General features: G+C 42.4%; 1 protein-coding gene across 1 annotated transcript; it reads right to left on the reverse strand.

The window, feature by feature from the left end:
- Positions 1-8,542: 8,542 nt before the first annotated feature.
- Positions 8,543-14,746, reverse strand: LOC120698453 (protein ESMERALDA 1-like). The gene is made up of 10 exons (XM_039982073.1): positions 14,145-14,746; positions 12,772-12,841; positions 11,854-11,921; positions 11,660-11,748; positions 11,151-11,348; positions 10,200-10,404; positions 9,887-10,054; positions 9,544-9,711; positions 9,272-9,462; positions 8,543-9,166 (listed from the first exon to the last, which is right to left on the reverse strand). The coding sequence occupies exons 1-10, from the start codon at positions 14,589-14,591 to the stop codon at positions 9,004-9,006; spliced, it is 1,767 nt and encodes a 588-aa protein (XP_039838007.1). The 5' UTR covers positions 14,592-14,746; the 3' UTR covers positions 8,543-9,003.
- Between the last annotated feature and the right edge of the window lie 1,780 nt (positions 14,747-16,526).

A 16,526-nucleotide genomic window follows, 5' to 3' on the forward strand; every position in this document is an offset into this window, starting at 1 on the left:
TGAGCGGAAGGAAAGAATATTTTATTTAGTTTTTTTTTGCCAGTTCGGCGCCCTTTTTTTCTCTAGAAAAAATCGTGGAAAGTTTTTGCCTATTTTATCCGGGATATTTGGGGCTCGTTGGCGAAGGTTTCTGTGCTGTGCTGTGCCGCCAGCCAGCGCGTTGCGTGAAAATTAGGGCGTGATTGGATGGCTGGGCGTCCCCAGTCTACCTGCATCTACGAACCAGGCTCTCCCCCCACCGGCCAGCTGCATGCAACAAACGTTTGATTGGTTGTATGCATCGGCACATACAGGTTCCTCGAGGCCGGTGTTTGGTTGCCCTCTTATGCTTCGTTTTGTGTGCATATTACCTTTCAACCAGAGCATCCGTTGCATCGGCCGGGCCTGGCTCGCCAGATACGCTCCATTTCCACGTTCCTGGCGAGCCTGGCTTGAGTTGTACGGCTGCATGACCGGAACCTGCTCAAACAACTCAAAACTGCATCCGCTAAGAGCAAGTATTACGGCCGGCGAAGAGGCCGGCGAAATCCAACGTGTATGAGAGAGAAAACATGAGAGAGAAGAGAACCGGCGTTTCGCGACACGCCGGCACTGTAGCGGGCGAAATGCACTGTAGCAGATGTTCTCCCAGTTGAAAACGTCCACGTTGCTGCTGGGCATTCAATATCGGTGGCGCGCTGGTCGAAGCCAGATGACATGGCGTCCTCCCCGCCCGCAGCAGGCGAAATCCATAAGACTTGCTCTAAGCCTGGCCAACGAAGATGCAGTTAACCAAACAGCCCCTTAACGGCGGTGGGGGCCGGCTCGGGTGGGTGGCTTGGTCTGTAGCGGCAGCGCGGGCAAGGCTGGCCAGCTCTAGCGCAGCAATGCACAGCGCGCCGCGGTTCCTGATATGATAACTTGCTATTCTCTGTTGATGCCCCAACAGTTCTTGTTTTGGAATAAACAGACGTACTATAATTTGATCAAGTATCATCAAACCTAGAATTTGATCTGACGTATCAGTTACACGCCATAATTTGATCTGAATGCAGATGCATAACCAAGCTCATCAAACCTAGTGCTTGCCGGTGTTTCTTTTTCTAATGACTCAGTGTTGCATCGACTTGTCTCAGAGGTAATGAAAATGGCCCAACAGTTGCCTGGGCATGCGTGTTCTATGTTTTCTTGTTTTGAAAGAAAATCACCCAATTGGTGTGGCTCATCAGTGTCGCAGGAGGGATAAAAGTGAAGGTATGGCGGAAGACTTCAAGCAATCACTTGCCCCTCTTGCAGCTAAATCACTACCTTTCTCTATTGTTTAGATCACCAGAGTTCAATCAAATCCATAGTAGCAATAATTAGAAATGAACAGGAACGCTTGTGGACTAAGAGCATTGGGCTGTGGTGGAAAAAAACAAAAGTATGGCAACCTTGCCTTGCTACTCCACCACTTGTGTGGCTTCACTCCTCCGGACATGTGTGGCGCTGTAATAAAAAGTTCTTTTTCTCTCTCCAACACAAAATGAACGAAATAAGAGGAGAAAATTAAACCGGTAGAGCCAGAAATTGTGGCTCTCCTCCAGCTCCGGCTCCTGCGCGCTACAGTGGAGAAGCTGGAGCTGAACATAGCTGCACGGAACGGGGCCTAATTCCGATCGAACATTTTAGGCAACATCAATTGCATGCTTCGAGCTGTGTAACCCAGTTTGAGGAAATAGGCGCTTGTTTCCAAACCGTAACAAAGTTTTTCTTAGCAAGGTATGGTTCAGGGTGGCGAGGGGAGCTATATAGCAGCAGCAATCTGGCACGATGGTAGTATGGTACCATAGTAGTGACGGTCGATGGACGGACGTCAAGCCGGAGGACACTGGTAGAGAGCTGAAGGTCATCAAGGGCAGCCACAGCGTGCAAAATCAAATTCGATGCTCGGAATAACACGTCACAGCCGATGCTTTGTTTTAGTTTCACCCGAAGTGCAGGATGTCTATTTTTGACCCATAAACAAACAACATGAGAATCATTTTATGCAGGAACGAAGTATATTAAATATCTCTTTGTTCTGTCATCTCATCACCTCTCTCCTAGTCCTGTCCTCAAGTGTTTCACTTCCTAAGGAAGCATCGATGCATGTACGACCTATGCTACAATCTTCGATGCTTGCATTATATCTTGCAGTGTGCAGGCATCGACATTGAGGTTTAGATGGAAATGTGCTTTGGAGCATCGGAATTTCAAGGTGCTTAACAAGTACAGCAACGATAAGTGACGAACGAGGTGGGTAGCAATGAGGCTGCCACAGAGCTACCCTAGCCCATAGCGGCAAGAAATAAAGGTCATGTTTGGAACCGCGACTGCGCTGGTTTTTCGCGAAAAAAGCAAATTAAACCCGCCAAACGCTTTGTGTTGGACGCACGTTTTCTGGCATGCAACAACAGATCGTGGGATTTGAACTGAGCGACGGAAAATCGCAGAAGCAAGCTCCGAGCCGCGTTACGCTTATAAGCACCGCATTTTAAACGCGGTCCCAAACAAGGCCAAAGTGGCACTGGTGGACGAGACTACGAGACGATAGGTTGGTGGAACTTTTGAAGGGAGAAGACGGGAGCCGAGAGCCAATGTTTGCTTGTGACCTCGAAGAAGAGACAAAGAGGGGAAAGAAGAGATTTTTAAGCGATCGCGGGGAATAAAATCACATTGGAGCTGCAAGCTTGATAGAGGAAAAAAAAAGAGCTGACGGGGCGCAGTGCCACGCGGATGTTATGTAGGGGACCAATTATCGAATCGAATGATAGATAAGGGTTATACAGTGACATGGCATATGAGATTTTTCCAATCGTTCTCGCAAAAATTCCAGTGACAGGGCGAGCCCGGGCCATGTGGGTCTCGCTGACAGGCAGGCGTGTTGGTCAGGTCACTTCGCTCCTGCACGAGAATGGTTAGCATACTGTTAGGATAACTAAAACAGGACAGTACTTCGATCCCAACAGTGCCTATTACCTCAATGCTGCACAAGGACATGGGAAGTGGAAACACACTCTTTTTTTAAGGGGGAAAAGTCTGTTTTTCAACCCTGAACTATCACGCTAGTCCGATTTTGGCCCTTGAGCTACGAAACCGGACATCCTACACCTCCAACTAACGAAACCGTCTGAAAAACAACCCTGGCTCATGTAACAACCTGCCCGGATACTCCGGCCGTAGGCCCGGATACTCCGGACATGGAGTTTCTAGTTCATGTAAATTGGTCATCTGGGTCCCACAAATATAATAAACACACACACTCTCTCCCTCACAGCTCACTCTCCCTCACGTTCACTCTCTCCCTTTCACTCCCTCATGAACTCTCCCTCTCCCTCATAAGCTCTCCCCCTCCATGAGGCCCTAGGGTGCAAATCCCCCATCTAAACGTGATTTCAAAGCCAAGGAAGATTCAAATCGGGTGGGGAACCTTCCTCCCCACGAGTTCCTCCCAAGGGTGCCTTGGATTTCAAGTTCCTCATTCAAGAAAAAGCTCATCCTAGGTATTCAACTTGTGCCGCCCCGATCTATGTTTCTAGGAGGTTCTAAGTGATTTCTTTTGGTCAATCAACTCCATATGCATCCTTCAACTAGGATTCAAGAGGGTTTCAAATTTGGTGGGGTTGTTTTGTCACAATCGAAATTTCAGTTTTTGGGGCGAAAATGCTGTCAAGCTCGGAGACTCCGGGTATAAGCCCGGAAACTCCGGGTTTTGAACACTCCGGGCGAAACTCCGGGTATAGGCCCGGAAACTCCGGATTTGGGAGTCCGGATACTCTGAGAAGGTGCCCGGATACTCCGGAAAATGTTGTCCCGGATATTCCGGGTATATTCCCGGATACTCCGGATTTTTGGTCTCGAATTTGAACGGTGGTGAATGTAAAACTAGGTTTATTAGCTTTATATTCCATGCTCGGTAGGATAGAACTATAAAGTGTGTTGTTTGACAATTTTTACATGTAATTTTAATGGTGCTAGATAAAATGTTTTTATAGTTTATAAATGCATAGTTGGAGTTAGGAGAATTCTAAAAATACAAAACTAGTTGGGTTAACTTTGTGTAGACTCATGTAAGGTTTAAGTAACCTCCGCCAGTGTAGTTGTTTATAGTTAGACATTATCGACCTTGCGCTTGTATTGCTCTACTTTTTATTGCATTATCCATGCATTCATACATATGCATCGTTGCACCTCACTTAGGACGCTAGATGTACGACGTGTGGATGTGAAGCCCGCGGTGTGGAGTTGAACCACAAGACGGTGTTTGGCGGATATCTCCAGAAGAAGGAAGGACCCTAAGAAGCAACCGAAGACCCGGCCCAAGGTCGGAAGGGCCCAAGGCCTTGATAGCTTTAACACTAACTTAGTGTTACCCTCAGGCAAGCCCCGGTGCATGTCCTATTATTTTAAATTATAATTCACTATGTATATGTTTTATCTATTACTTGTGCATTACGTATTAGGGATTGATTGGAACCCTAGCTGCATAATCCCTAGGTTTCCTTGAGTTTACTAATAAGTCTAAGTCGATAGCGGTGCTAGGCTAAATAAGTCCGGTAGAAGTCGGGTGGCTTCATGTCACTCGCGAGACACAGGAAAACTTTAGAAGCCGAGTAATTGACGGTTACTCGCGAGATACATTATTATCTTTGTACATCAGTATTGTGGAAGTGGTTTGAAATGGTTATGGAGATGTGAGACCGGGCGGGGATGATGGTATTAGGTTTGGCAGCAGGACAGGGTTCCTGGGTGTCTTAGGCTCTTAGCCCCGTCTGTGTCGATTAAGGACCGGTGGGTGTGGCAGTGCTGATCGGGGATTGAATTGTACTAACCGCATGCCGGGAGTAGGAGGTAGTCGAAACCGGTAAGCCGAGTACTGCCTTGCTTCGAAAGTACAGGAACCCGCACCCAACTCCTGGGGCGAGTCGAGTAGTCGCGGAGAATTGGGATGCATATGTTTACTTTTGGTGGTCTCACGTTGAGCTCGGCTGATCATATGTCATTGGGCTGGTTCCTGTAGTTCGAGGCGGGGAGGGGAATGGTTGGCATGTATAGTCCGACGGGGCAAATACGTGCCGTGTTGGTTAGGTCCACCTTGCAAGGTTAAATCGAATCGATTCGCCGTGTCTCGCGGATATGAGGGCCTTGGTCTCTTTGTCACACCGTAGCGAATGAGTTAGGGTATTAGAGATATAAAAATGGGTATAAATTCTGAATCTTAATTGGATGCTCCACATGCGTGTGTAGATAGGCAAACATTAGTGAGAGTCTAGCTATATAAAATATGCGGCTAAAACATTGAAAGCAAGGATACACCTCTAGTTGCTATTTCTGCAAATAAACACCAGCCAAAGCCTTGCATGTCTAGTTATGTGGGCTAAGATATACCCACTGGTCGGGTAAGTCTTGCTGAGTATTAGTTGCTCAGGGTTTGTTGTTTACCCTATTTCAGGTATAGGAGCTAACTAGGTTTCACATCGGTGGGCTCGATGTGGCGCCTTGTCTTCACGTCTCGGTAGTCCTCGACTTATTTAGTTGGTTTCATTTATTCTCTAGTAAAAAAAAAGAGCTTTGTAAGTTAGATTCTTCTCCGCTGCTATCTTTTCTTTTGTAAAGTCTAAGTTTAAAGCAGTTTTGTAAAAGCCTTGGTATTATTTACTATTTTTGTAAGTTTTTATCGTGCTGGTACCTTCTGTGCTCGCCTTCGTGCGAGACTTCTGGTGTGTTTCGATCGGCCTGTGGGTTGGAAACAGCATGTCAAGTTACACTTAATTAAGTTAATGCGTCAAATGATGGCGGTTACGCTTAATTAAGCGTTTTAACTCGGCGGGTCTGTCACAGCTCAGCCAAAGGCGGTTTTGTTACAGTAAAATTTTCGAATTTCTGGAATTTCACACCTCTCTCAATTAAATAATAAAGAAAGCATAGTTAATATTATCTAAAAATCATGATATTTTTTTGTGAGGTAGATCAAAAGATAAGGAATATATTTTGGCTAGATGTGCTACAATAGACATAAAGGAATTTGAATTATAAAATTTTAAAAATAGGTAGAATTCAAAATTCCTTGAATTTTTAGGTCAGCTAAACCTATGATAAAAATGCATTAAAAATATGATAATTCATAATTTTTTATTTAGTTTAGTTAGGCACTTTTTATTGGCCCAAGTTCTATAGAAAATTCATAAATTAAAATTTGAGGAATCAAATTTGATTCAAATTTGAGCATTGCGAAGGAATTCAAAAACTTTCATAAAAACTTGGGCCAATAAAAAATATCTTATTAAACTAAATAAAAAATTATGAATTATCATATTTTTATTTCATTTTTATCAAAGGTTTAGCTAACCAAAAAATTCAAGAAATTTTGAATTCTACCCATTTTTAAAATTTTATAATTCAAATTTCATTATGTTTAATGTATCACATCTAGCCAAAATAAATTCCTTGTCTTTTTATCTACCTCCCAAAAAAATATCATGATTTTTAGACAATATTAACTATGCTTTCTTTCTTATTTAATTGAGAGAGGTGTGAAATTCCAGAAATTCGAAAATGTTACTGTAGCAAAACCGTCCTCAAAACAGCTTGCTACAGTGCTCGAGGGGGTGATTCGGACGGTTTTGCCAGTTCGAGGGCCTAGGTTACCCGGTTTCGTAGTAGGAGGTTGAAAAACGGACTTTTTGACTAGTTCGAGGTTGTAAAATAGACTTATCCCTTTTTAAAAGACCAGGGAGTCATGTAAGATTTTAGACGTCTACGACACCTGATGGAAATCGTGGAAGGTTTTAGACGTCTACAGCACCCGGTGGAAAATCGTGTGGGTCGAGCGACACACTCACTCTTAACCGGCCGCTCCACCACCTGGAGCACAGACCGTCCGAGCTACGGCGTAGCTCGGTTCCCGTCTCTCTCTCTCTGCTATGCCTACTGTGTGAGGGTTGATTACTGGCGCATCCTATACAAGTACGATCAATTTTTGGAAAAGAGGAGCTTTGCCATAAACTGCTTCGTTCTCATTGGATGCGGTGACAACAGCAAACAAAGTGGACTAATGATTATTCCTAGTCAGCTAGAGCTAGGAATCAAAATCAAGGATAACAAGAAAATCTCTGCTTCTTCTTTGGATGAGAGCGTTGTGACTACATAGCACATCCAAGAGTTCATCCGTCATAAAAGCAGCACGTACAACAGTTAGAAAGCAGCCGTTTGTGTGAGAACACATGAGCAAAATCAGCTGACATGGCCATCATTAAATGAGAAAAGAGTGTGTTGCCGTCTACTATCTCTACTGCCCTGGCCCGTGCTCCCATACAAAACAACACCAACTAGAGGAGACATTAAATATCACAGACAATAAAATAGTCAACCCATTTGTAAAGTTGTCAGTATGTCTCAAACAAACAATAGCTGTCTAAACTATTGTACATGCCCTAACAATGTTCCTAAGGACCGTGTTAAAATCAAATCATGCACCAGAACAACCAATCATCAAGATAAAAAGAAACCTACATGGCCACGTGGGAGACAATGACGGGAACTTGGTTATCCCAAAACTTGTATTTGCAGTAGACAAGGATATACGCCATGCTCATGCGGCCACGCCTACTTAAAATCATTATGTCTATGCCCTACCGAATGGACACTATTTTAAAGTATCCTCAAGTATAAATTTCCAAGTTTCTCAAACAAATGCCACATATTGCACATTGCAGGGTCATCCGGTAAAGTTTACCAAATAAGTTATTTGCTTGACAGGAGAATGGAGCAACAAAATTCAAATCTATTTTCCCATATTGTATTAGAAAATGCGCAGGCTATCAACCAACTTTAGTAAAGTTTGTTGCATAATTCTACAAATCTGCAATACATAGTAATAATATCCAATGTGATTATGCCAAATAAGGCCTGAGGCCACATGGTCAATGACACCATCAATGTTATTTCCTACGGAGCAAAAACTTACCCCCTCCCCGTCCTCCCCAACCCACCCACCCACCCACACCCAAACCAGAAAAGGAAAAAAAAAAAAGGTGCCCAGCAACATGTGAGAAGCAAGTTCTCACTCAATTGTACAAATTCACTAATGCACGACTAGTAAAAAAAATGCTAAGTGTAAACCTCCTGGGACCTAACGTAAACTTGATTTCAATTGCCATTTTTCCTTCATAAATTGTTTGGGCTAATGGGTTCCTTTAAGATGGGTGAAGTAAAACTGCCAAATTTGGAAACAGAGATTTTTAGTTACCTGTCCCGTACTCATTAGCTTTCTTCCACTGAGTGAGAAGGTGTTGCCTCCATCCCACATTAACGCTCCACGATGATCAAAGCTTGCAGTGCTGCTGCTGCTGCAGTTAATGTTGTGCCTAAAACAGAATAAAATCAGAAATAATAGCACTTGAGCAAAGGATTGATGTACCTTACCTGAAGGCCACTCTCAGATGCTTGATCATCATAACCACAATTAAAAAAATCACCAATAAGCAGCTTCTGAGGACATACTGCAAATTAGCAGATAACTTTCATCTATAATGACAAAGCAAGAATCAAGTGCCATTTGGCACCTTCCATTGTTATAATTGTGAATACAAGTGTCAGAGACAGATACAACACTGAGGAACTAGCTACAAGAATACAAGCAGACTACTGGAGCAATCCCATTTGTTTTAGCAATATGATAAAGAAATTTACAATGTCCGTCTTCCATTCAAAATTTGTACATGATGACAGACTGCTAATGAACCATGTACAAGAACAATACTACCCTAAGCTGTGTGATACTTCATTAACAATGGATAGTAGCCTAATGGTGTTAGATCTGCTGTTGAGGTTTACAGTCAGTCGGTGTATTGTCAGAATCTAGGAGAATAAATTGATGTTCAATGCTGTGTCAAGTATGCTTTGCATATGAAGAAATGACGGGCCGCAAAGCACATGAAGAATGATCAAAAACTGAATACCGAAAATAATAGGGTTAGTCTATGGAATTGCAATTATGAAGTACTATCTACTGTGTTTGTGTTTTGAGTGTTCTGTTCTGTTCAGGTGGCACATGCAGTCAGGACATGGAAAGGTATATATAGATTCGTTTGGTCTTTTCATTTCAACTCCTTTGGTATCACTGTGTGCTCTCATATTAAGCAAGTGCCTTTTCAATGACTTCCACCTGTACATAAATAGAAATTGCGATTTTAGTGACCGAATGTGAGTTTCAGTGCTTAGGACCCAAACTAAAGCAAAACAACACCATGGGCATAGAGTATCATCATACCCGATACGTGAGTTATCAAAGAGTATGGCAAGCCTTCTTTTGTCTGGTTTAATTGTTTTTGAATGCCCACCATACAAGTATCTCCTGTGACCCATAAGGAAATGTGGAAAATTTCCACCTTGTGTGGTCACAAACACTTCACTTTGGGCACAAACACTATAGTCAATAGCAGCCATCCTTGACGAGAAATTCTGGCAATAATGCGTCATTTCAGAACAATGAACGTACAGAAATACAGAACAAGAAAATTTAGCTAATCCTATAATCCCTACCTTGAATGGAGCAAGTTCCTCTTCTGATGCCAGAGTCTCTTTTGTCTGTAGGAGAGGAAACATTTCAAGAAGAGGAGCCATGTTCTTCTTTGCTCTGTAAATCTTTCCAGACGCCAAAAAGATTGCAGTCTTATTGCTGAAACCCATTCCACGAAGCATCAACCCAACCTATCATAACATAAGCATCTAAATCCTCAAGACATTCTGCTGTAATCCTAAATGAATCTGTCTTAAACTGAGTAGAAGACATGAACAGAGCATAGAGCAGCAAAATGTGCTTGAAAACAAATTTCTGAAATGTCATTAACAGCAGTTCAGCTTCTGATATTACATACTGGCATACCTCCAAAGGTGTAAGAGGACATTTCCCATTCATTCTGATCACTCCAGGCCTTATTACCCGTCCTCTCTTAGTAAACTTCCCTCTCCAACCTATTTCTCTGGCCACATCCATTTCCTTCTTCTCCTCATCACCACCGTCATAAACACAACATGAGAAGGCAACCATATCCTGTAAAATAATAATTACAGATGCCACAATTATTTCAGAACACTGGCAGCATATTAATATATTATGCATCAAGAATTAAATGCACGATGCTGTATCCCTGGTTCCCAAATATTATAAGCATCAAGGTTCAGAAAAGAGATCCAACCTCCTCAAAACGAAGATGCACTGAGATATATTTTCCATCGCTTTCAAAACTTTTCTCTCTCATTCGATAAACTAAGGTTTCAGACAAAGACACAATTGGCTTAGAGAATTTTAAGGCTTCAAAATTTGCCAAGCATCTTAGCCGTTGAACAGCAGGAGGTGCATCAAATGAGAGTCGGTTGGCAAAAGGAGAAATCCTGATGAATCTGCACTATAGAGCATAGCATCAGAAATAATCGCATCATAATTGAACTGAGCACCTCATGATACTTAACAATGTAGAAACGACATTTCCATTTGGATGCAATCAGCTGTACTCCTACCTAAATAGCAGTGCTCTTGTAAACAGGGAAATGATTTCACCAATGATGGCGTCTATTTGCATAATTAAAAATATTTGTAAATGTAAAAGGGAGTTTCAGCAATTCAATGTTCCTTGAAACTTGGCGTCCCACAAGCCACAGGCCACAGAATGATGGCAAAGAAATGAAAGAACTGATCAAGTCTAGGATAAATTTAACAGGATACAGTTGAAGAGAAACTCCGAGCAACATTAATGATTTTTAATATAGGATGCCCTACATGAATTAACTACTATAATAGCGAGAGTAACATATAGGTTGCAGTGGTTACAGATACAGAGGTTCATACCTGGGGTACTAGCCGTGCATCTCTAAATTATTCAGTAAATGATAGTAATCAGATTGTTTGAGTAAAAAAATGATAGTAACCGGATAAAGAGGTTCTGTTAACTATTATTTTTTAGATCGAGGTTGCATTAACAACAAAAGCTATAAAGTTTGGATTGGTAAACTCATATGGAAGGTAAGCAGCTGATGACAGGATATAGAATGAACTCATAAATAACCCTAATAATAAAGCACTACATAGTCACGATCAACATAGCAATTGTAAATTCAAGAAACAATAACTGAACTGTATTTAAACTCACCTTTCTTCAATTAATTTTGGAAGAACAACATCTTTGTAATATTGAATACGCGCCCAAGCCTTTATCTTGAAATTGAAAACATTGCTGAGATTGTGACCAAACCGCTCCATTATAAAGTCAGGAATCTTGTCAACTACTTGAACATCATTTTTTAGATGTTGTACAAAGTGATCTTTATCATAGATATCACTGAATTTGCTGTATCCAAAATGAAATGTCAGTTGTTGATACAATTTACAAGTTTAGTACTGATAGGTTTAGTACTGATAGGTGGTCTTTTCAAACAAGGATTATGGTGTGATATTCATGCAGTCAGTAACTAGCAACAGAGTGCAAAGCAACTTCAGATCGACATGATTTTGAGCATTGTGCAGGGAGATAGAACAATATTTCTGGTTGCTTCTAGAACTAATGAAGATGAGTAACTCCCTAAGGCTTACTTAACATTATAATATAACAAAAAACAACATTTAAAATGAACATATAGAGATTATAGCGAACCATTTTACCTAGGATCCCTCCAAATGCTATGGAAATGGAAATTAGGGATGATAAGAGTAGCATTCAGAAAACCAGCGATGGCAACTGCATTGCATATCTGAAAAAAAAAGAAATAGAAGTATTAGTTATTAACTCAAGATATTTTAAATAATTTATTGCAAAATATAACTTGTAACAGGAACTACTGAAGTAAGGCGACTACCGATGTCCTTTGTTGATTTAAACCACCATTTGCCTCAATATATATGTAGCCATTTGATTCAGGTAAACCTAACAGAAGTTACAGAATAAGTTATGAGTGAGAGAGATAGAGAGACATACAAGGGGAATATGCAAGATTTCTAAACGCAATTCCCTCCAGTCACAAATGAAAAAGGAGATGTTTCTGCCTTTACATATAATGGCAATTTCATTAACTACTAAGTTGTAGCATGACCCGAAAAAAGTTTTGAAATGTTATACTATTAGGGTAAATTTTATGAGGTATTTACTAATATTGTTTCTATTTATCCAAATAACCTATCCTATGCAAAATTAATATGGATCCTCTACACATTGACCTTAATAAAAGAAACAATTGAGGTAGTAAGTAGTAACACATCTGATTCTTCCCAGTGTGATCTTAATAAAACCCAAATCATAGAAGGAAAAAAATATTCTTATCTTAGGACGATGGTCAGTTAACCACCAATAAACACTTGCAAGAATCATAGCCCTTATATGTGCTGCTTGTAAGGTTTATGATAAACTCATTACAGTGGAGCATAATAAGCAGTACCAGATGTTTGCAGTTTAATTGTAATAATATGACTGCGCACGACAGAAGGCCATTTGCTAAACCCTAAACATAAGACCACATAAAAAACTTTTGGAGCGATTCAATACAAGAAGGTTTTTCTTTCACAAATCTGAATATTTAAAGGTTTTACAATCTACCCATCAGAGAAGGAACAAAGTAATTTGAATTACATCAAAGAAACATTATTAGTACCCTAAAAGAAGACATATTAGAAGGAACAAACAGCATTGGAAATTACAAACGCACAAAATTTGCACATCTGATGTATCATATTTAGTCAAAAGTCAAGACAAATGGAAGACCAGCAAGAAAATGGAATACCATTTGTCCCATTTTTTATGCAGGGCCGCCATGTGCCGCCTTTGTAAGTGTGCCTCCATACAGTTGCTAGCTAGAAAAATACGACAATGTGAGAACAGCAATCATACAAATTAGGAGGTGGAAAATTATGCTGATGACCCCCCACCCCCACCAAAAGAAAAGATAATAAAATAAAGAAGACACGCACGAGCGTGCGCGCACACACACTCAACACCACTCACAAGAAGAAAAATGGAAAAAAAACATGCAACAGAACAAGACCATTATTTATTTCATTCCTGGGCATTACCTTGCCATGCAGTTAGGATCGTTTGCAGAATGTTGTAATGAAATATGTAAATAGATGCACATATATACTTGGCATTTATTCCAATGTTCTTATTCTTATTCCACTTGACATAAGAAAAGGGAAGGCATGTGATGGATTTGATGTTTTCTAAATTCAATCACTTGGTCCACTCATCCATACTTTTCAGATCAAGTGAATTTCATTTGTTTTGTACGTGAAACCACAATATACATTGTTTCATTTGAGGACATAATAAACAGATGTTACAGGGACTTGCAGGTGATATGAGTAAATAATGGTGAAGATGACAGAAAAAGTGACGTAGAACACTTAAACACAAGAAATGCAGTTGAAGTTTGCTTGTTGTGTTGTTAGTGGAGCCTCTTCATCACGAGAGTATCATGTTTGGATTCAGGCGTCACATTATTCTCCTTTTGTAGTATCCAATCATGCGTGTGAATGCTACTTTTTTTATTAGGAGCAACAATATTCTCCATGACAAGGAGGGCAAATGAAATCAGCATCGCTTATGAGAGCTAATTTGATAAATAGTTAAATACAGAAACTACATCATTTCTATTTCAAAGAAAAGGACAGAATAGCACATACGCCTGTATTGCTCTAGTTTGACTAAACTAACTCATGATCTTACAAGGTAACAAGGATCCATAATATTCTACGACGCCTGATAACCTGAACCAAGTTTGACAAGATTAGGGAAACTGGTTGTTCCTGTCACCCCGAGAGGCTGTACGAATAACACAAACAAGTAAACAACCACACAAACCCCAAGTGTCAAGCATATCTTCACTGTCATTCCATACTATTGGACAAAGAGCAGGTTCCAATTGGAATTGATCAACACAATTTAAAATAATCAAACTGTTACCAGTCACTAGCTACGCGCACAGCACACCATGTCAGCTCGACTAACACATATGCAGAAGCATTGCACATTTGCACACAAAGTCCAACCCTACGCAGTTAATGATCAGTAGGGCCAAACGTTTGCACCAAACTGCGAGCCCCACAAACAAAATTGAGACGCGGCCAGCGAACGTGTAAAGAGGAGGGAAGGACTGACCGCGTCGGTAGAGTTGTCGGCGTCCATGTCGGCGCGGAGCCGCGCGTACAGCTGCGGGCTGCGGTACACCGACCCGGGCGGGCGGCGCGCGATGATCCGCGGCACGGCGTCGAGCGGGAGCGAGCCCATGTACAGCAGCATCGCGGCGACGTAGAGCAGCGGCGCGAAGAGGAACACCGCCTGCCTCCGCAGCAGCGCCGCAAGCACCCCCCTGGCGGCCCTCCGCGCCACGCCGCCGCCCCGCCCGACCCCCGTCCGCGCCGCCGCCGCCGCCGAAGCCGCGGTCCCCGGGGCGCCCCTCGCCGAGCCTCCCCCCTTCGTCGGTGCCCGGCTTCTCCCGCCGGCGCCGCTCCCCGCCGGCGCCGAGGACGACGACGGCGGAGGCGGGGACGGCGCGCCCGCCGCGCCGCCGAAGCTCCCCAGGCGGCTGTACGCGTGCCCCGGCATTGGGTCGGGCCCCCCCCTTCGGAGATAGGTTTAAGGCCTCCCCCGCGCGCGATCGCTGCCGCCCGCGCCGCGCCGCGCAATGAGGGGCGGGACGAGGAGGAGGTGGTGGCGCGTGTGCAGGCGAGCGAGCGAGCGGGGAGGAGGGAGTGCGCGGCGCGTGACCGTGACCGACCCCGCGCGAGGTGGCGAGGTGGCGTCTCGGTACGAGTCGGGGTCTCGTGGTCGTTTGGCTTGGGCTTTCAAAAAGCGCTTGGGTTTTTGCCGTTTGACGCGGGCGCTAGCTGATGCTGCTGATGGAGAAATTGATCTTGACGGTGATACGACGATCACGTGACGTGCTGTGCCGATGGAACCAACCGAACGTACGGCGAAATTCAGGGGCCTTGATAGGAGAAGCCGTGGACTTTAAGTAGGAGGAGGTACGTGAATTATGGTGCGCGCTTTGTGGCATCGTGAACTTCTGCATGGCCATAAACTTTTGGCATTCATTTGGTTGACTTTTTAAAAAAATTGGCATGACTCAAATTGGCAACGTGAACATGGCCCACATTTTGGTTGTGCCAATTCCCTCTTTTGGTAATTGTATTTTGGTATCAAACAAATTGATGTTCAAAATTTTGGCCGTCTCTTAACCAATTTTTGTTTTCCCACATTTTGGCAAATAAATTTGGCACACCTATGATTTTGTAGAACAAATTTTGGAACACAACCAATCAGGCTGTACATTTCAGGATGGAGGGAGTCGTAGCAGGTGAAAGTTAAGGAAGGTTCATGTCAACATCACGGGGCTTTGTTTGTGTTGCAGTATGTGCTTCATGTGCCTTGGCTACTCTAGAAGTTTAGTATCTATGGATGAAATTCTTTTTTTTTCTTAAACGGCATCACATCAAAGGATGTGGGCGCTAGTGCACTACACTGAAGGAAAGGATTGATGTTTTCTTCGTGTCTCAAGCTGCCTCTCTGCATAAAAACTCAAAGGTGAGTTACTGGTTTCGTAATAAACGGTGCTACCACAAGTGGGTACTACCTGCGTGCTCTTTCTACGGTTTTCTCGATGGCGGAATCAAGATTGCAGGGCATGCTGACGGCTTGAAATGAAACTATACAACGGACACAAGTAGTTCTAGAAACGCAAGATCTATGATCACAAATTAATAGCTGACCTCGTGCAAAAAAAGCTGATATACTCCCTCCGTCCCAGAATATAAGCATTTGTTGACTTTTGCTGATCACGTTTGACCATTCGTCTTATTTAAAAAATGTATGAAAATATAAAAAACAATTATGATATACTTAAAATATATACGAATAGTAAGACAAATTGATTAGTTAGCAACAAGAAGCCCGTCTAGCTCACGTAGAGCGCAAGGCTCTTAACCTTGTGGTCGTGGGTTCGAACCTCACGGTGGGCGTTTTTTTTTTCAATTTTTATCTTTCCTTTTTGAAATTACTATAGATGGAAGATAGACATACATGTTCATTCAAGTCTAGCTCAGTCGGTAGAGTGCAAAGCTTACCTTGTGGTCGTGGGTTCGAGCCCCACAGTGGGCGTTATTTTTCAATTTTTATCTTTCCTTTTTAAAATCACTGTAGATGGAAGATGGATATACATGTTCATTCAACTGTCAGTCAGCGCTGTGAAAATGTACTAGATGAGCAAAATTGACGCGCTTCAAAATTCATATAAATTGTTCAGCTCGTGAACCTTCAGTACCCTTGTAAAGAATTAAAGGCAATGCACAAGAAGACATTCCCAAGCTTTATGGTTGCAGGCTTGTAACTTATGGGAAGTTCCGTGCAGAGAAAAATTCAGAAATCCCTCTCATAAGTTCGACAACAAAGAGGAGCGGCAGATATTCCCAAACCTCATCATACTCGTGGTTGCATCCTACGGAAATTTCATCACAGAGTGCTTAAAAAAAGAAGAAGAAAACG

Source organism: Panicum virgatum, chromosome 3K, assembly GCF_016808335.1.
Source record: "Panicum virgatum strain AP13 chromosome 3K, P.virgatum_v5, whole genome shotgun sequence".
Taxonomy (NCBI): domain Eukaryota; kingdom Viridiplantae; phylum Streptophyta; class Magnoliopsida; order Poales; family Poaceae; genus Panicum; species Panicum virgatum.

Bases quoted from the DNA above. Each gene is read 5' to 3' on its own strand.
- LOC120698453 (XM_039982073.1), bottom strand. From the start codon at position 14,591: ATGCCGGGGCACGCGTACAGCCGCCTGGGGAGCTTCGGCGGCGCGGCG. The intron at 12,842-14,144 runs GTCAGTCCTTCC...GTATTTTTCTAG, and splicing joins CCGACAACTCTACCGACGCG to CTAGCAACTGTATGGAGGCA. The intron at 11,749-11,853 runs GTAGTCGCCTTA...TTTTTTTTTCAG, and splicing joins TAAATCAACAAAGGACATCG to ATATGCAATGCAGTTGCCAT.